Raw genomic sequence first — 21,235 nt, forward strand, 5'->3', positions numbered from 1 at the left:
TGCTAACAGTCATTGGATCTCGACCAAAGCGAGCAGCAATGTCGCGATACGATAAACCGCAATCGCGATACGCTACAATCTGACCTTTATCAAAGTCGGAGATGTGATGGTACGCATTTCTCCTCCTTACACGAGGCATCATATCAACGTTTCACCAGGCAACGCCGGTCAACTGCTGTTTGTGTATGAGAAATCGGTTGGAAACTTTCCTAATGTCAGCACGTTGTAGGTGTCGCCACCGGCGCCAACATTGTGTGAATGTTCTGAAAAGCTAATCATTTGCATATCACAGCATCTTCTTCCTGTGGGTTACGTTTCGCGTCTGTAGCACGCCATCTTCGTGGTGTAGCTATTTTAATGGCCAGTAGTGTATAAACAAAAACACTATAGAAAATACGTATACTTGCTTTCATCCTCAGCCAAGGTGACCATGATGAGTGACATCACAGCGTCGTCGGTAAACAGTGACAGCAGTGCGGCGTCGTCATTGTTGTCCAACGTGCGTGGCGATGACTGCAGTCACCATGGTCGTCACGCATACCGCACGAGCGTTTGACTCCAATGTCAGGGCTGGCTGGCAGTCGGAGAGAGAGTAAGACTCGGGTCGCCCTCCGCAGGGCTGTTTACAAACCCCTTCAGCCACGCAGCGTGCGCTGATCAGCAATTCAAGTCGCAATTCATCACGCTTCTTCTCTCCCCACTAACATAACTTACACATAGCGCATTGCGACAGTGCCCAGCGTGTTGGTACACATTTGAACATGCCTCTCTCAACTTGCTACTACTCTCACTACTTACCAAGTGTGGACGCAAGGCAGCACAAACGGGTTTATTTCTCGTAAGAAGAAGAACTTCCACATATTAAACGAGTGGGATTGTGCTGTGACAGAAATGCGCGAAATGGAATATGCTGGCTGCAAGTAGCTGCTGATCGGCTACTTTTGAGCGACACATTGCAGAAACTTGGGAAATCATCTCGACAGTTCTCCAAAAAGAGTGTAGATGTCACCTGGTAAATAAACACAGCTGACAAAAGAACTGCAAAAAATGAGCTCGGGAGTATCTAAACAAGTACAAAATTTTTATTAAGAAAGTAATATTTGCACATATCTGCAACACAAGAAAATCCGTTTTCCTCTCCAGCACCGTACACTTGCTTAAGGTGTCGGACTGACATACAGTTGAATGATTCCAAATTCAGGATGGCAGTGTTCTTGAAAATATCCCACATTCACACCACCACCTCACGACCTTTGACGTGCATGACGCTCTCTCTGTGATCACAGTTTCGGAGTGACGTCAGCATATCCTCACAGGTCATTCCTGTATCGTGGCGGCTACTGCGATAGTGGAAGCGAGTCAATCACGCTACTGTCTTCCAAGACATGTCACACTTTATTGTTCTGAGCAGCTGGGCGGAAGTGACAACTTTGTAGAAACTTGTCGAAACACAGACTGAGTCGACGCGTGTGAGAACAGCTACATCTTCAATCATCTGTAAACATGAAGCGGCCGCACTCGTCGTGGAGGCGTCGCCCGTGAGCAACAATGTTGTACCAGGAGGCAGGCAGCTTGGACCCTGGCAAGAAGGTCTTCAGCTGTATCTACAGGTGTTTGGTACACCTACATCTTGGCATAACCTCAGAGAATGCAGTCGAGGGTCGTAAGATCCAGCGATCGCAATGGCCATCAGAGAGGACCCCCCCCCCCCCCCCCCTCACCCTCTCCAGTCCTACAATGAGTGTGAGTATTCTTCAGGTGCTTGGTGCTTGCAGACATTAACATCAAAGTGGAATGATCTTGGATAATGCCTTAAAATACCTTGACTGAGAATCTTTGCTGTTGGCCTCCGATATGGGTGGCGTGGGTGTTGTCCTCATTCTAGATCTGCCTGTCTGGCTTTTGAAAACAACATCGCGGATGAATGAGGCCTCATCCACAAACAATACAAACTGTATGAAGTTGGACAGTGCAGCGCAGTGAACGATACTGGATTGACACAAGCAGACATAGGGCTCAAAATCCGTTCGTTGCAGTGCTTGCACATTTCATCTTTGATTACTCATTGTGCAGTGTACACAGCAACACACCTCACCATGAACACGACACAAGCTATCTGATGCAATGGACAGCTGACAGCAGGGTCAGTGGTGTGCTTGCGGCACAGGTTAATGCGCCACTGCGATGCTTGAGTGCTACGAGCCTAGTTGTGCACAGTAGGTCCGTTTGGTGGTCAGGTGTCTACACTGTTTATCAGCTGCTACTGTTCGAGTGCACAACGGACACCCGAGATCTTTGCCAGAGTGTGAAGAACTGCAGCCATCATTGCAATACATGCATTCATTCAGACTGACAGTCGTTGCTTAGAAGAATTGCTATGAGCTACATTGTTGTTAGGTGGTGTATGCTGTGTATGTCCTTGACACAATAAATATGCTCTTTCGAGTATTAGTTCCCTATCTCAATATAATCTATTGTGGAACCACTGTCACCTGTTTCAGTGTGACCCAAAAGGATTAGGGAATCCACGTACAGAGAACAAGAGCAGTTCTGTCCCACTTCTCTCAGACTCTCCCGACGCCACCCATGTCTGTGGTGAGCACTCACCTTCCAGAACAACGTACTGGGTGATGCTAGGGTAGATAGAAGAAAGGAAAACGGAATGGGCAAGTGCGAGAGGGACTCACGCACTAAGGGTTCTGTACAAACTCCCCATCCTGGGAATAGAGATTCCCAATGATTTTTGCCTGTTATCGAGACTCTAGCTTTACTGGCAAGATACTGCTCCCAGCAATACCAAGATCGGTCCAGAAATTCTACGTTATTTCGTCAGCCCAGCCCAAACAAACAAGAACAAGCAAGCAGAGGACTTTAGTTTATGTATGTAGGAAGAGAAGATTTAATAACATATTTCCGTTTACGTACTAAATCATGAATACAACATACATTTTATGTTTGGATGCAGTAATGTTCGTATGTTATACTTTCAACAGGTCATGAATACAATGTATGTCCAAATCGAAAACGACATTTTTATGTGATATAATTACAAGTTAACAAGTTTCAGATTTTTTGCTTTACTTGTACCGGAAAACTTAGTTGTTGCCAAATCTCACGATTCCAAGTCAATGGAGAGCACCCTATAGGTTTCGATGACTGAGTTTTCGATTATCAAAACACGAGACATAAACGGCCGTATCTGTTGACTGGAGTCAGTTATAAGCTTACAGATTTTACGCCGCCAAGGGTCCGTATACCTTTGTATGTGACATAATTTGAACATGATACCCACAACGTATCCAGAGAAAAAGATTCCTAACAGATGGACAGACAAATAGACAGACTGATAAAAAATAATACGAAAAGTATTTTCTAGAGTTATATAGTTACCAATTATGGATTTTAAGATTTTTTTCATTTATTTGCACTGTGAAATCTGGCTTCTTTCAAAATGTCATGATTCTAAATCAACAGGAAGCACCATATTGATTTTATGAGTGATGTTTCGAGTATCAAAATATATAATTTAAATGGCCGTATCTTTATTGCATTGACTTAGAAGCTTACGATTTTTACAACGCCAAAGTAACATAGACCTTAATATGTGACACAAATGTGAACTTCGTACCCGAAAATGATCCAGAAAAAATGATCTTAGCACTCGGACAGTCAATACATTCCTTCAAATCTGCAATATTCGAGATACAGACGACATCGTGTTAGACGACGAGCTACAAACGCAAATTTTCGGCAAAAGCGATCAGCCAGACGACAGACAAACGCTACAAAATTTTGAGTCAAACTGACATTTCGTGTGTGCACAATTAACTCAGACAATGTTTCAGATATGGAGCGGCGGATGTCTATCGTTGCGTTTGTAGAAGGTCATAACATGTGTTCAGGTTTGTCACAGCGTTGGTATCGAGTAGGATTTTGACGGATTTGTCAACAGGCTGGCCATTCTATTTTCGAAAATCGTTCAAAAGTTTGAATAGAATCTCGTCAGAGTTCCAGCTACGCCATGTGGCTTTACACGTAGGAACTCGACGCTGCTGGCAGCTCCAGAACATTTCAGTTGGATACATCGTCACGGGAGTATACATTCATACATTCAGACGTCTGTAATGTCAACTACCAAGAAATATCTGCACCTCTCTTATCGGATGTCACAGTTTGAGAAATGTATTTATTTAATAAAACCCCACTAGGCATCTGCTGTGCATTAATGTTTTTATGCCTGTACAAAACTGAATGTACTACACTCATGCGCTGGCAGTAATTTCAGTGTCATGTAATAGCGCTACATGTAACTGTATACTAAGACAGGCTGCTGCTTGTGGATATTATGAAAGTAATTTGAACTATTTTCTGTGTGTCTCAGGGTAACCACGCAAGTGATCAGCAACTCCACGGTTGGATTAAGGACATGAAACGTGTGAAAGACATGCTGCGCACGAAATTAACCGGATGTGTACAGGACTTGCAATTAGCCAGCAAACAGGCGGAGCACTACGAGGTGGAAGAAGATAAGGAGAGGCCTGGGCACTTGATAATCAGGTATAGACCAGTGTACACTCAAATGTCTGCCGTACTCACTATGGTTTATTGGAGTTTATCTCACTTTTATCCATTAAAGTATTCATTAAAGTTATAGAAAACACAGGGATCATTTAATTCAAAATGGAGTAAAGAACTAGCACTAAGAGACAGTAGTGAAGGACATGGTTACAGAAACTCGTGATTTACAAAGTTTTTTGACTCCGCTTAGCCTTCGATTTTTTGATTCGCATTGTGTCTTAAAATGTGCCACGTATTACGTAACAGACCAGCGGAGAAAACTGACACAAAAAACGATGCTACTGCATTTACTAGAGAAAGTATTGATGGTTACAGATACTTCCGAAGTTTTCATAATTTGTGGAAACAATGATGTGGAACCTGACACGAAAAGTGAGCGTGTTCTCGTCTTATTCGGGACAAAAAAAAAATCACTTCGGGAGAAATTACGGTAATACCGTGTAGTTGCGACTCTAGTCCAGATACTGGCATCCAGTCGGTGAGGGAAAGAGGCCACAAGTCATGTTCATCTCAATACATGGAGGAAAAATCTAAGCAGCGATGAGGGAAGATGGGAAGACGTCAGCAGAGGGCAGGAAGCGGATAGCCATCGTTCTTATATTTTGTCCTGTGGTTGGTGTGTTTAAATCAGTCCGTAGTATAGAGCGTAAATAGTGGAGATTGTGAGCGGGAGGAAAGCGGAATAGTCTGTCGAGTGGTTGACATATGGGGCCGTGGAATGGAGTGTTGTAGGAGATATGTTGGCACTATGGAGGGTGGCCAGGTGGCTTCCTGTGTGGGAATGGGCAAGCTCCCAGCAGGCAGCCCAGGTCTTGTGGCGGTGTTGTTAGACTCTTTCAGGTGGCTTATTGTGGGATAGCTATGGAAGTGGAGAACATGGATTAGGATGGACAATTAGACTCAGTCGTGATTGCTATCAATAGGATGAAAGACTTCTGCAGTTATATCTGAAGATGTCGGTAGGGGAGCTACTTTGGGATGAGTGTGTCTGGGAAATGGACTAGGTCTTTTGAAACGAAGGTGATCATCCGACATCTACAGTTAAGTTCATCGTGGGAACTGATGTGGGTAAACAGCTGTGGAGAGGCAGTGGTCAGTGTGAGGAACGAAATTATGTGCTATAGGATTTCTCGGACAGAGACAGGCAGTAGGACAGATCACGGCCAGGGTGGTAAAATACACACTCAGGATAAAGTATTATGCAGGATGATTGAACATGACTTGTAGCCACCTGGAGCTGTTTTTGAGGAACGGTATTGTTACTCCACGATGTTTATTGTGTGGGGATTTTTGGTTTGCTACTCCACATCTATCATCAGAACTGTGAGTGGGTTACTGATTCACTGTGTGCGGACACATGCAGATAGTGTGACGGGATAAAACTATCGATATTGTGTCAGGCAGTGGGAATGAAGGTAACAGTGGTTGGGAAGGTGAACTGAAAATCGGAGATGGGTAGATTTCAAGACAGGGGTGCACTACACAAAGGAAGCAGGTAATCGGATAGCAGAGTACTTGTGGAGTGCACATGGGGGGTTTCAGGGTAGCCAGTAGTTTGAGGTACTCTCATGAACACTCGCCAGTTGGTACACCTTTAGGGAAATCAGATAGCTCTCAGAGTAAAGTCAGTTCGACTCTGAAACTTTTATCAGTCAACTGTCGAAGTATTTGTAACATAGTTCCCAAATTTGCTCTCCTCCATGAACGCTCTCAGCCTCAAATTATTCTTGAATTGAGAGCTGGCTAAGACCCAAAGTAAAAAAAACTCTGAGATATTTAGCGAGTCTTGGAATGTTTACCGCAAAGACATATTCGACGCCGTAGGAGGGGAAGTGTTCATTGCAGTTGACAAAAAATATTCCTTATCTTTGTGGTTTTTGATAAGAATATAGGTTTTGTTTAGTGAAGCTGTGTTTTTTGTTCTTCTTGCACCAAACAGTACATTATTACAGTATTTGCGAAGGACAAAATGGAATGTAACAACTCCGTAGCAGTCCAATCCGATTGCCAGCCCCGTTAGGCACACGGTCACATTAATTATTATCTATTTGGGCTGTTATCAGATCCCGATCGAGCGGGATAAGTAAGTAGATCAAACCGGAGTGTTACACAACGCACTTGCTCCTAAACTGAATATGGCAGTCAGTTTTGTATCATTATAGCTGCGTAGTACATTCGCAACTGTCCAGAAGTTTCGAGATTTTCTTTAGAGCTTGTTTCACTGGATATTGTTTGTTCACCTCCTTGCTGCATTTAAATCCGTTCTTTCGTTGCCTTATGGAATGAACGGCTCCATTATGTCAAAAACAGCCCTTTCCCGAAATTCTTCCCCAACCAAATTTCCGTATAATGTTTATTCAGATCATAGTCAGTGTGCACGTACATCCTGCATCTGGGGCGTAGAAATGATGATTTTCATCACGGCACGGGTTCTGAGTCCCAGCTTGTCAGTGTAGCAGGTGTGGTACTGTAACTCCAAGCAGAACAGCGTGCTGCTGTACGTGGCGTGGAAATGATTTGCGAGCCTTAGCACCATGGCACCACATGTCTTATGGGAGGGACAGCTTTCCGGTCAAACTGGGGACCCAGACATCACACGGAACTCATTATGATGCAGCTTCATGCTTTAATTGACAACGTCGTTTTCAAGTAACAGTGATAACCAAGGACCATACTACAAGGAGTAGAGGGAGTATGGATTGTTCTGCATTGTATCTGTCAGTATGGAAACTTTCTATCGTTGATGGGCTATAGGGAATGCAGTCGTAGATTAATCAGGACAAAATTGTCTCATACCAGATTCTGAGGGCTCCATTCTCATGATAAGATGTACCTGACACAGATGCATCGAATCGATGTACGGAACACTGACCTTAAGACAAAGTTTTACGGCCAACAATTTGTGTATGACAATTTCCACTGCCAAACGAGAGACCCGCACCAACCACTCACGAAACGAGACCGAGCGAATGCTTCAGAGCCAAGTAAACAAACATTTGTATGCAATACTGAAGCGTCATTTTGTCAAGTTTTACGTCAGCAGACATGTACTTCTGCACGTCAAGCATACAAGTGTGAGATGGTGGGCTGCGCACTGCCGGATGTAAGCGGAAACATTATAAAAATGCCACAACTGATAAGGGTATAATGAGTAAAACAAAACACGTATTGAGAAATAAAAACACCTGTTTGGTATTTGCAAAGACGGATTTGAATTAGTTTAAGTCATCGTATGGCGCTGTCCTTAGCTGTTGGATTGGCTGAAAGGGACTGAGTAAGTGGACCTGCTTGACGGTACACTCACGATTGTCCATAGAGCTCTTCTTCCTGTGGGAGTTCCGCTTTCAGCTGTCATACAGTCTTTACGGAAAATTATCGCAGATGCCACATCACCTAAAGCAGGTAGGAAACTCCCTGGCCGGTTAGAGTCGTGTGTCGGATCCTCGACGTTTCAAGTGACTGCACTCTCCACTGCAGAGTGAGGATTCGTCCAGGAAGCAACTCCCGAGGCCTCTGGTCACTGCAGTGCCCATCCTTCCGGGAGCGCTGGTCCCGCCAGCCGTGCAGGGGAGCTTCTGTGACGGCTGGAAGGCAGCGGCTGAGGCACTGGCGGAAGTAAGGCTGCGACGGCGGCTCTCGGTTCCTGCCTGCCCAGCTCCATGTCTATTTTCGCCATTGACTATAAAAATTGTTTTACAATTGCAGTTTCGACCTTATGAGCCATTTTCAAGTGGTAATGTGGAAGATTTTGCTTCAGCTAATGACAGACATGTCTACATGTCAGCAACTAAAATCATCTATAACAAATTCGAACAAGTCATTCATATCCTTAACATAAATATGTTCACTCTCTTGCAATGCATACGAAATTCTTCTTTAAAGAAAAGAGGTATTCTGCAGGAAGCGCTGCAGTTCTGCTGTTTGATGTGCCTGAAACCTGTTAAAACGATATAGCAGCGCAGAACGGAGTGGATGACCTGCAAGAAATAGTTACAATTGGTATCTCACTCAAGTGCTCTGAAATCTAAAGATGAAATCTCGATGCGCTAAAATGCTAAGAAGACCAATGGATTTGCGATTGTTTGCTGTGTTACTATGCATCCTTTAAAGAATGAAAAAGTTCCAGGTTTGTGTCCCAGTCTCGAACACAGTACTGATCTGTCAGGAAGTTTCTAATCCACTGCTGAGTGGAAATCCGTTCTGAATACTTGTACGTTCTTGCATAAACTATACATGCTAGGTTTTTAACTTTTAACCTCGCACCTTCTGTGCTACAGGCGGCCGCTGTTGAGTGAACGCCTGCTGCCCTATCAGCCGTGGAACCCCTCCTTTGGCGACGACTTCAGTGCGCTGTGCAAGGAGCGGCAGCCAGAGGCGTCGCAAATGTTCAGCCTCGCTGACGAACTGTACGCCTTCCATCGTTTCTACTGGCACCATGCAGCTGACTACATCGATTCATCCTACGGAAAGATTGTAGGTAAGTTTAATACTGGGGCCCGGCCACTTCACGGTTATGCGCTGACAACTGTTCAGTTGTTCGAGGAATGAGATTCAAATACCCTTCTGAATATGTAGTTTTAGCTCTTGCGTGATTTTGCACGCCACGCAACGTAATCTCTGGTGCTCTTTCCAAAGTCAGTGTTTAGATTCCTCGGCAACTCTCCGTCTGGATCTATGACAAGTTTATGTGACACAAAGGTCAAAGGTGTACCCCCAGCTGCTCGTGGCCCGTGAAGGTTTCGATGCCGGCGATGTACAGAGGCTGTGTGATGTTCTGGAGACGTTACTCAAGTGCCAGCTGGCTGCTAATGATTGTGCAACACACTCGAAACAAGTGGGTGTCTCACAAATAATGTTTGCAGCCTCAGGCTAACAGGCGACCACGTCACCTGGGGTGTCCGCCAGTGTCTGGTACACTGAACAACTCGTCTCCCTCCCGTAGGAGGCACGCAACACCTCTAAAACAGGGCCCATCCCACAGCACTTTGAACTCCGTCTCTGAACGCCAGTGCAGATAAGACCTTCATACATGTGCGACACGTGCCTCACATAAAAAAAGTGTTCCTTCTTATCTTCTATAAACGCTCTAAAATTCCGTACACGTAGTTTTTTTTTTTTTCAGACCTAGTCTAAGGCTTGTTTTGAAAATGGCGAATGGTTTCTGCAACTTAACGGCTTCAGACAAACTAATGTTTAGTCAATACTGTAACTTGTGTAGTGTTCTACATTTCTCATCTATGATCCTGGCATGATACTGTTCGTATTTACTAATTTTCTTTGACGAATAATATTTCGATTTGTAACTGAACAGTTAATTGTACAAAATACACAGATAATATTATACTTAGAAATGTTGATACTATGAACTGTAGTAGGACTGAGGAAACACAGCTATCGCACCTGTCTGCTAAACAACTCTATTTGTTTGAATCACTATATTTTTTTAATTTATTATTTTATTCTCGTTGCTGGACTTTATCTCTTACTCGATCCTCTATCTATCATGCACCAGACATGAAACGAGTTGCAGGGTTTTCATTGGTAGTAAGCTGACTAATTAAGAAACTAAGGTGGTCGAAAAGGGTTACAACAGATAAGGAAGTAAGTTATCACAAAAATATCCGTATAGTAGGACCAGGAACTGTAATACTGAGAAGAAAGGCCTTTCCAAAATTTCGGCTGTCGCCGATAATTTACTGCAGACACTCACGAGAATAATACTGGCACATAAAAGGAAATACGCATTGTTAGCAAGTTACTAAACAAGCAGACTCTTACCCCATCTGTTGCTAGACTGAGCTGCACTCTGCAGCATGTCTATAATCATGACTGAAACTGTTATGGACACCGAGAACAAACGTGTAAGCTGTAGTTGATGTTTCAATTCCTCACGAGTGGCGACAAGATATTAAAGAATGAGCAGCGACAAGACCATACAGAGTTGTGGACAACTAACCGTTTGTCTGGAAGCTAACTTTAAGCCCGACATTGAAGATATCTTCAGGGGAAAGTTCTCGTGAAAATCCAGAGAGATCGGAGAGGACGTGGCAGTTAGGTCGAGATGGTGGTGGGGGGGGGGGGGGGGGGAGGGGGAGGGAAAGAAGAAACGGGTGCGAATCTCTTCTGAGCACGTGGCGATGTTCGAAATGGTTTGCACCATCCAGCAGGCTGCTACAACGCCCCTGTCTGAAAGAGTTGCCCTCGCCACTATTAAAACCGTGGCGCTTCTCTGCCGGCTTCCTTACGCATCACTGTCCAGCAGAACTAGATGCTTGCCCACAACAGACCAATGTATCAAGAACTGAGCCCTGATCTGTTGTCGCTGCCATTGTGTAACATCACCTAAATCGCAAATCCAAGCCTACACATCTCACAAATACTTCCTGTGTGACGACTATCTGACCCAGTATCGCAGAACCACCTGACCTATCCCACTTACAAACGAAACCACCCATCAGTAGGACGAAAAACCAGTCCAAGTTGCAAATTTTTATTTTTTATTCATTCGATGATTTGTTTCGGACCGAGACCCATTTTCAAATCACCATAACATAGTCGAAAATGAACATTTACAGTGCATAGAGATAACTCACCGAATGAACAAAAACTTGGAACTGTTTTTCGTTCACTGGTTACCAGAAGCTGCTGACCCAAACTACTGCAGCATACTGGAAGTTCGTAAAACCTCCCATGTTAACTATGCCCAAATGTACAATCCGTGCACAACTGCATCATCTCCACAGCCTCAACTCGAATGATCTAATAAATATAATGTAAACGCATTATTCACGATACTATACTTACATTCCGCATCCCAACAACTACATGCATTGCATCCTCACCATCAAATATATTGAGTTCAGATCCACAGTGTTCTACACCATCAGTCGAGCTCACCGTCATCATCTCAACAGTTTTTTGTGTCGCATCCCTAACATGAAAGACATCCAGTTTTTCCACAACATTCACTCGCCTTCAACTCTCGTCCAACAGATGACGACAACACCAACAGTCACCTTCCACTTTTAACATCCAAGTCACCTGTTCCAAAAAGCAATCCAACTTTATCTTCAGCCACACCAAAACATCAGCTTAAAACCTATACCTAACCTTGTTTCGCCACATAAAACATCAAGACAAAGCAGCAGCATAGCATTCCATCCACATGTCTGCTCCCTCAGCTCCAACAAGATCTTCATCACTCACATGTAATCTCAATGCTACAACTATACTTTAATGAAAATTGTTACAGTTTCGTAACACAGTCCCAGTCACTATACACTCTACAAAGCACAGATAATTGCTACAACATACAATCAGATGGTACTGCCAATGGGTGCTTGTGAGATATCCTGATACCAGCACATCATTCTGCAGATCAGAAACCCTGGGATTGGTGATACACATGAACAAAAACACTGCCACATTTTCCATGAACTGAACAATTTATTGAAAAAGGATTCATTGTCCTCTCATCTATAACAACCACACGTTACCAAACAACCTCAACAAGCCAGACTCAGTGTTCATATCTTAAAGATATACTCACTGTATCTAATGACTGCTCGACAATTCGGGACATACAATGTCACACAAATACGACCACCATATCTCTTGGTCCCAGTTTAAAATACCTGTCTATAACGCCACAAAACGAATTAAATATAGCATTTACAACACAAGACTATAAAGCCACACATTTTGTGAGCGTGTGGGTTGGTGCTATTCTGTCATTCTGCGCAACAGATTAATCTGAGATGTACCCTTTACCCTTTGGTCCCTGCAAGATGCAATTTCCACCCCCACACTACTACAGAAGTCAGACGGACACTCCTAACGTTCTAAAGAGAAATGCCTGAAAAACTTTCAGCAATAAATACCTTCTGGAGTCGTCTGCTGTAAGGAAATGACACAAAAATTCACAAAATGTCTTACGTAACTAGTGGGATACTTGGGTACTGGAGTAGTGCTAGTTAATGTAAGAAAAACATGAAAGTAACGAAAATTATTATTTATTTTGCAAAAATTCTGAGAAATCACAAAAGCACTTTTAGTTATGAATTCAACACGTTATTTGCGGGTTCTTTTCAGAATGTGAAGTTACCTCTTAAGGATAGGATTCACTAATGAAATTTCTATACAAAGTTTAAGATTGTTATTGACTTGGTAGAATGGCTGAGAGCCGCACCTACTCAACTTGAATAATTATCGATTAGAATGCTGCTAGGTACAGTCGAGGCTGTCACGTGTGATATGCAGTGAAGGGTACTGTTGTGGAGGAAAGGTGGGGGTCGCAAGAGCTGTGGCTGTGATGCCTGCTGTCTGCGCCGCTCGCTGCCGACAAATAAGATAACTCTCGTTCTATCTGGATTGACCTTCGCCAATCAAACTCTCCCTACGCCTTGATGAAGTCATGGACTCCTATTCGCCCCTAGTCTATTGGCGTGGTACACCGGTCAGATAACCAGTCCACCGCGATGCCACTCAAAAATTCGCTCGCAGGCGTTTAACTATTACTCAGTCCGTTCACACCACACAATAAGTGTGGCGGCCATCACAGTGAACAAATCTTAATCGCAAGGACTCAATATACAGTTGTACTTCGATTCGCTCTCGACAGAGGTGCTCTCCCAGTGAAGTACTGAGGAGAGACTTGCTCCTCGCTCTTTGAGTACACGTACGAGCGCGCACGCTCTCGTTATGTGTTCTCGCTCCAAGAGCGACAACGGAACGGCCCCTCTGCACGCCAGACATGAAGGGGTATGTCTTTCGATCTCTTCCATTACTCCTTCAGCTCAAGGCGTCAGAAATATCGTCTGCCAATCAGCATTGCTCTTCTAAAACGGGAGAATGACGTTTTGTTTAAGGTGACCAATCCGGAAATCTGTGGTATCGGTGTTTGGCGTTTGCTGTCTCCCTGTGAAAATCTCTGAAACTGCGTGCTATGTGTAAAGAATGTGTAGGCTAACCGCTCCCACACAATGTAGCGGAATTTGCTTTTAAGCTGAACACGGGGTCGTCCTTTCACTCGGGCAAACGCTGTCTGCTCTACAGGCGGTCACTGGCTGACGTAGATAGCTTGGGACCGGCCTCCTGGAGTGCAGTTGCCTCTCTCGAGCTGAAAGCTCCTGTGACCGTCGAGTCTTGAATGTGTGTGTGTGTACGCCAGCCTCGGGTATTTCAACCACGGTGCGCACTTGCGATTTATTAGTTATTTGCATATTGTTTACATGAATTCATATAATACTGACTTTATCTTATCGAGTTTGGGCTCGAATGAAGCGTCTTGATGTGCAGAATATGATTGTGAGGGCGGAATATGTAAGCAATGAAGGAGACCACGACGTCTTACAATTTCAGGAAATTCTTATGAGAGGCTGCTCATGACTCCATTACTTTCGACCTTCTTAAAAAAAAAGAAAAACAAACCTCTTATTTACTACTAGCTCTAGTCAAGTTGTGTGATATCATACTGTACGCAAGTTTATATCCCACGGCTCACCTATGATTTAAGGGTAGTGTCTTTGTATACTAATCAAAACGTCATGGAACCCAGGTTCGAACCTCGCTAGTGCTTAAATTTAGAATAAAAATCATCAGTAATGATGGATGGGCGGATAGAGCTTCAAGGCACTTTTTTCCCCTGCTCCTAAAACCCTGAAGAGTCAGCAGTGCTCAAAGGCATGAGAATGCAGAAGGTAATGGGAACCACTGGTGTCTGTCCACAGGACATGTGGCCTACAATTGAAAAGTGGTATGATGACTCCTCCACTGGCGAAATATTCCGCAATAGTCGCACATTCGGATGTGTGGGAGGGAACTGGCAAGTGCCAGGTGTCCCAATGAATTATGTTTACTGTATAGCTCCTTGTCTGGCACACCATGCTTCTTTTGTCACTGTAAATATTACTCAACAGCATATCTTCATCTGCCTCGATAACTTCACCTCTTGGTGTAGCCTCTACTACATCAAAATCACTTATGTTAAAAACTCAAGGAATTATTACAAGAAATACCACCAATCATTTCTCTCTCCCTAACTTCCACCATGGCACACATAAACAAGACTGTGTGGTGGTACTCTCTTCAAAGGTAAGCTGGTTCGAATCCAGGTGATGGAAGAAATTTGCATTGCTGGTATTTCCCCAGTAATGGGAGGGGGAATTGAAGCATAAAGTTTCTCATCACCAGACCTCATGTCAGTGTTCTACATTAAATTACCTCTCCTCAGTGTATCATGATACACTGATGCCTGTGACACTGTTGAAGGTGACACATGTGGCGTCGACGATGATCGCCTGCAGCAAATCGTCAATCGACCACCGCAGAGATGCTGTACACCTAAGCAGCATCGCCACCGCCTATGAGAAAGAAGTAGTAAGCCACTCCTCCTGTAGCTTCGAGGCGCCACACACGACAAGTATTTCCAGCTCTGCCACTGCCTGGTACGAGTTCTGCCAGAGTCCAGCCTGACTTCTGTTCTGTCTACAACGGTATCAACAGTTCCATGACGACTTCAGAGAAGCGACGAATTTCTGCCTTCAGAGTGCAGTGTCGGCGTAACGTCACTCACTCAAGCCTAGGCCAAGCATGCACGTACAGAGAGTCGAGGGCCAACAACGGACACATATTTGGCACAGTTGTAGTAAACGTTCAGTGCTCATCATGTGCAGACTTGCACTGTAATGCCGCTCAGTGTTTTCAGTAGCTCCTGTGTATTTGGACCCCAATTAATACCACACGTGCTCACGCAGCCAAAGCCACGAGGAGCTAAAGATAAGTGTATTGCTTTCCAAACAATAAGGCGTTCTGATCATTGACTGTTTCATTTATCTACTTGTAAATTTATTAAAAGCATGACACAACAACATGTGTGTCAGATGTAGATGTTAAGCTCTTAACGCATCCATTACAGTCACGTACACTCAACAGATAACTCCGAGTCACAGTTCTCTCACAATGCAAGGACGGTGCCCAATTACGTGAAGGAAGATAAGCGCTTGCAGTAAGGCGGTGGACCTGCTGCTCCATTCCTCTCTGCTGACATGGGCAGAGGACTCTCACTTTCTCATATCTTGGAATAATCACGCATCCCCAGCTTACAACAAACTCAAATTAAGAAGACAGGAAACTCGACAATGTGGGGATTCCATCATTCAGCCATCCTCTGTACTTGGGTAAAACCCACTGAACGAGGTGATGCTGTGGTAAGCTGTTGGCTCCAAACTTGATTTTCGACCATATTTAGTTTCTCAGCGATGTCCCTACACAGCTTAAGGTGAATGACACGACGGTTCCTATGGATGGACGCAGCTGTCCTGCTTCCCCGTTCTTCCCAATTCTGGGTTATGCTCTAATAGCTGTTTCACCAACAGGACGTTAACCCCTGATCTTGTTTCTTCCTTCGTCTTTCCAAAAACCTTAATTTCCCCAATGTTACTTTCGCCAATATAGCTTGGATCTCAGCACTCTCAAAAATATACCATTCCTTACAGTCTTAGAACACCTTGGACTCTGTATCATATTTTTGCTGTCTCAGACGCAACCTGTAACAACTGATTAGATTGCCCTCTCTTCTGAGGTTCCTCAAACTTTGTCACAAATTGTAAACGTTCCATAAACGTGGGGAACAAAAGCAATTTTTCTCGCCTATTCTCTGGATTCCTAGGCTTCTGGTGCGCCTATACCAACATGTCATAACCATCCTCCACTTGCCCGCCCCTTCTGTATCCTATTCGAGCGGAACTTCAGCTGGCTGGTTCTTCCTGTTCCAGAATAGTATGTAGACAGCTACTCCTCCAACCAGCTATAATCCTAGCGTCTACACCTCTTCAATATGTAGATGATCCCGCTTCCAGCCTCCTGACCACTGTCATCCCTCCCTCACACCTCTCTCTACCCACATCAACTTGTCAATCATACTTCCCAGCCCACTCCAACACCTTGAATACATACACCCTTTCTGGCCGGCACCTGCATCATACTGTATTACCCTCGTAGTAGTTATTGGGAACTGACTGCCAGTGACGTGCCAGAAGCACGAGCCTTATCTTCACCATAGCACCATCATCAACGTCAATGTACATGTGTTTATGTAGAGACGCTATGGCTTTTATTTTTTTGAAACCTATCATTTAATTCATTCTCCCATAAAAGCTATACTGGCCTAACTTCGATAGGCTGAAGAGCAGCAAAGTGTCCGAAGCTTGCGCACCACACGATAATGTGGTGGGAGTGGAATGAATAACAAAGAAAATGGAGTGTTTACGACAAAGTCGTGCATTCGGCTTTTCACAGACTGTGCCTGTGTGTAAGAATCTTTCAGAACTTATTCGTCTTACTGGGTATACATTTGCGCTCAACACGCCAATGAGGTATACATTGGATGACGTGTAGCGTATCAGTATCACTCTCCTTTGATTTGTACTCTGAACAGGAATAGTGCTCGAGGAAAACGACCATCAGGACTTCTCAGAATGCAGTAGGTAAAGTCGTCATCAAGCTGAGGCCTGGTTTGGTCAACACAGTGCTTCGCGAGCCATTGTCCTACTGCAGGTTGTGGTCATTCGCTGTCTTCCTACTTCTGAACTAACTTACCCAGTTAATAATTGTGGGACACAGTTAATTATTGGGTCTCCGAACAATTCTACAGTTCCAACATTTTCGATTTCCATAAATCAATGTCAGAGGTGAAAGAAGAGATAAGTGACAGAAGGAATCTCGGGAGCAATGCCTGAATCCCAAATCTCTGGAGTTGTAATCCCACATTCATCCACTCAGCAGCTGAGGCATATATGTCCCAATTGCATTTATTGCTGCATCATTATCATTACACAAGGTACGAATGAGACAAAGTAATTACATTTTTTGCGTGTTTTTGAATGTATGCAAACAGAGTATTAACAGTAAATCGTTCATTGTGGTAAAGGAACTCCCAAAATCGTCAGTTAATGTATTTTGTTGTGCTTTTTCTCGACAATCTCGTGCTAACGAAACAAACTGGTGACAAATATGCTCCATCACTTTTTTTTACGCTGCGTGATGGGGTCACTAAGTTCACGGAGGAAAGTGAAATATCACAAAGACGAGAATTCAGCCTGCATCCTATTTCTTTGTACAGGACGCCTATGGAGTTATGTCAAAAGAGTATATTCTATATGGAGGTAGTTAGATATAAAAAAAATACGTATCCAACGGATCAGTGTATGGACCATCACACCTTCCTCAGATATCTATGTGTCTCGCTGTCCCCCTTGCTTTATTGCGGATCGTTCTAGTAATTCTGCTTAGAAAGACTTCTTCAACACTTGTGTCAATTTTCCATTAATCTTTCAACGTTGAGCCACATGAGGCTTTATTATTCTTCATATTCAGTTATTTGCGTGGTAAGATCAAAAGTTTGTCATGACGATTTCAAAAGGTTGTTGAGGTGGTAATGTTGGGATTTCGTGGTAACCACTTTAATGTGGCTTTAAATGCTGCAGAACCAAATAATCTGAGAATAAGTTGTTCATTAAGAAACCCACACATCTGAACAACAAAACGAGACTCAACCTCCTTGCTTCTACAACCACACAAGATCCGTGATTGCCTTGTCATGGAGCTGAGATACTGAAAACTTCTGTTGTACAGAGAAATGGAAGTTCCCATTCATGTAAGCTTCAAAAGAATGTGGTCCTAACAGGTATTCTGATCACACAATGGCCCACATAAGGTGAGGTAGGTTCCTTTCCAACTCTTGGTAATATGGGTACTTTCCTTAGACAAGAAAACAATTTTTTCCTGATCAAACAGTGGTATATGGCACATTTATAGGTAAACAACACTCTTGAGCGAGACATGGCAGAAGTCACCACAACAAAGTACGGTAGGTTACAAATCGTTGCTCCACACCATTGTCAGATAATTCAGTAACAAACATGGGCCTAAATCCTTTCGTATTCATATTTTTTCAGTGTGGTCGTGCATTGTTGAAGAAGATGCTTGAAGTTCAACTACTCTTTTGCAAATGATTTTCATTCGAGACTGCTCATCTGATTAAGAGTGGGTGACACACGTTTCCTGTCACTTTTTATTGCTTCCAATACGTGGCCCGTCTTTGAGACAGCCTGAAAATACAGGACATTTATCTCAATCAGGCATGGCTACGTTACGAGGGGGACTGAGGCAAATGGTCTCATCATGCGTTACATAGTTTTTCCTATCTGCGGACGTTCATGAACCCACGAATCCTCCACTAATCCCTCCTTTACAAGATGGATTCGGAACTCAAAGACTGCAGTGCTGAAACAAAAATATAATTCTGATAACGTTGTTTTTTTCCATGCAGGACTATCAATAAAACCTATTTACTTCCTTATTTTTACTATGTCAAGAGCGATACAGGGACTTCTTGGACACCCTGTAGATGAAATAGACGTGCATAGTAACATGATATCTGTCTTTGTTAATACTCTTACTTTGTGTTGACATGCCGCCTTACATAGTTCTGGGTAACTGAACCAGGGTAATGCGGGTAAACGACGCCCAGGCTCGTCATCCAGAGAAGACTTTGGATTCAGCTGCCTGCAGTATACGGGTACCACCTACTTGCTGTCGTTTTCTTGCAGACGAGGAGTGGCAGCTGGAGGACAGAAGCCACGCTACGCTCTCCGTGGACACTGACTGCGTGCAGCTGTTGGTGAACGCCCTGGACCACCCCACGTGTCCGCTGGAAGACCTGCCACTGGAAGCCGTGAAGCAGCGCGAGCGATGCCGCGAGCAGCTGTGGGACGACGTGGTGCAGAGGTCGCCCCACATACCCGTCACCAGCTACCTGGCCTACACGCAGAGGATAAACGTCAACCTCTGTCTGCTGGCCTGGATGGCTGTCAACTCGTACGGCATTTGTCAGGACGTCCCGTTTAGTCTGATACAGTCCGTGCACGATGCTCGCTGCTACTTCGATAGTCCTGATGATCAATCATGTCTGCAGTCGAACGCTACAGAAGCAATCTGCTCTGTTTCCAGAGCTATTCTGTTGCTAAAGTGTCGCGACTTTTCCTCCATTAAGACTTCCCATAATTGTACGTTCACTACGTTGGGATCTCTATGGGTCTATAGTAGGAGTAGTATACTGGATCAAAAGCTAACAGAACAAACACTGAACTACAAAAACAGTTTAACCAACGCCACCTTGAAATACAAGGATTTCAAAATTGACAGCTTGAAGCCTTTAGAAATCTCATTTATACTGATAAATATCATTTTCCGTTTTTCGACTGCCGGAGTATACATGTACCTTCCCCAGTTGCGCAACTTGCCTGGAAAGATACTCTTGTCCTTTCAGATCACGTGCATAACCCAGATCCTGTGTTCTGAGGTCGTGTATCGTATGGCAGGCGTCCCTGACTTACCTACAGCAGTGCTGATAGACAGCGCCCTCACACTTCTCAGCTGTTTCTGGCTGAACTCATTCTGCTACCACATGTATGCTTGTGTTCGCCATCTCAGGCTTCCTGACCAGCTACTACCTGCTGAAGTAAGCCAGTTATTCCGTCGTGAGGTGCTGTGTGTGCTTATACCGTGGAGTATAGTATGTGTGGCAGCTGTTGCTTTGGAAAAGACGAGTAAATATCACCTGATCCACAGTCGTATAGTAGTCCTTGCAGGGATTTCAGTGTCTGTGGGATTCAATTTCGTTTGTCTCGGACTGCTTGGATACATGTACCTACGTAATCGGTGCTCCATGCGGCAACTCGAAATTGTTGATAACAAGAAATTTGCCTCAAAGAAGGAATGTCTTTTTATGTCAGTTAAGGCCATTATAATAAGTGGAACAGGAATTATTATTAGAATTGGGTTCCACCAGGCTCAGGGAATAGCGCAGTTAGTGTACTATATGCATCTAGTTACGATGGTGCAAGGACCAGTGCTCTTCGTCTGTTTCGTTTGCAATGGAACGACGCTCCCCATACTGAAGAACAGGATACTTCTTTGGTGGAACCCAACCAACATCCCTGCAGGTCTAGAGCTGTGTTCGGCAGCCGAGAGGAATCTGGCCAGGAGAAACAATGAACAGTCTCCCTTTTCAGAATCCTCGCTGTAGCCTCCTTCAGTATTTTTCGCAAATAACTATCTCCACACTACACTGCATTAAACCCAGCAATAAAAATGGACTCTACCTGGTATGACAATATTAAATGTCATTAAACCTGATATCGTACAGCCAGTACTTCTCCTTCCTAACGTCTCCTTCATTTATAACTGTGTGCTTCTTTGTGAGTGGTAGCCTCTGTCTACCTATTCTAATGCACTGAGACTACTTACTAAAATTGTTGGGAAATGCTTTGTGCATACAACAGGCTGCGTCAATCACACGGCCTGTTATATACAAGTAAAACGTAGCACGTTGTCGGAGGAATTCCCGTTCGTCAGTGTCATCTACCGTGGCGATGGTGCATTTCTGGACACATGTTCGTATGGCGTCTTTTCTCCGTTTTCCGTCGAGGATCTGTCTTTGCAGTTTGTCGATTTTATTAATGTATAATGTATGATATTAGTATATATCATATTATGTCTGAAACAAAGAAATTTTCCATATGTGTGTGAAAGATGTACTTTTACATGATTTGTAATTCAAGTACCATGACAAGAGACATTCAGATACTTATAAAAT

At 43.9% G+C, this 21,235-nt stretch overlaps 1 protein-coding gene across 1 annotated transcript; it reads left to right on the top strand.

Moving 5' to 3' along the window:
• Positions 1-4,441: 4,441 nt before the first annotated feature.
• LOC124583041 lies at positions 4,442-19,466 on the top strand (the record flags this gene model as incomplete). The annotated part of the gene is made up of 3 exons (XM_047131329.1): positions 4,442-4,557; positions 8,856-9,055; positions 19,188-19,466. Coding segments are annotated over exons 1-3 (592 nt in total), but the record flags the coding sequence as incomplete, so codon positions are not given.
• Positions 19,467-21,235: the final 1,769 nt, after the last annotated feature.

Source organism: Schistocerca americana, unplaced genomic scaffold (genome assembly GCF_021461395.2).
Source record: "Schistocerca americana isolate TAMUIC-IGC-003095 unplaced genomic scaffold, iqSchAmer2.1 HiC_scaffold_440, whole genome shotgun sequence".
Lineage (NCBI taxonomy): Eukaryota > Metazoa > Arthropoda > Insecta > Orthoptera > Acrididae > Schistocerca > Schistocerca americana.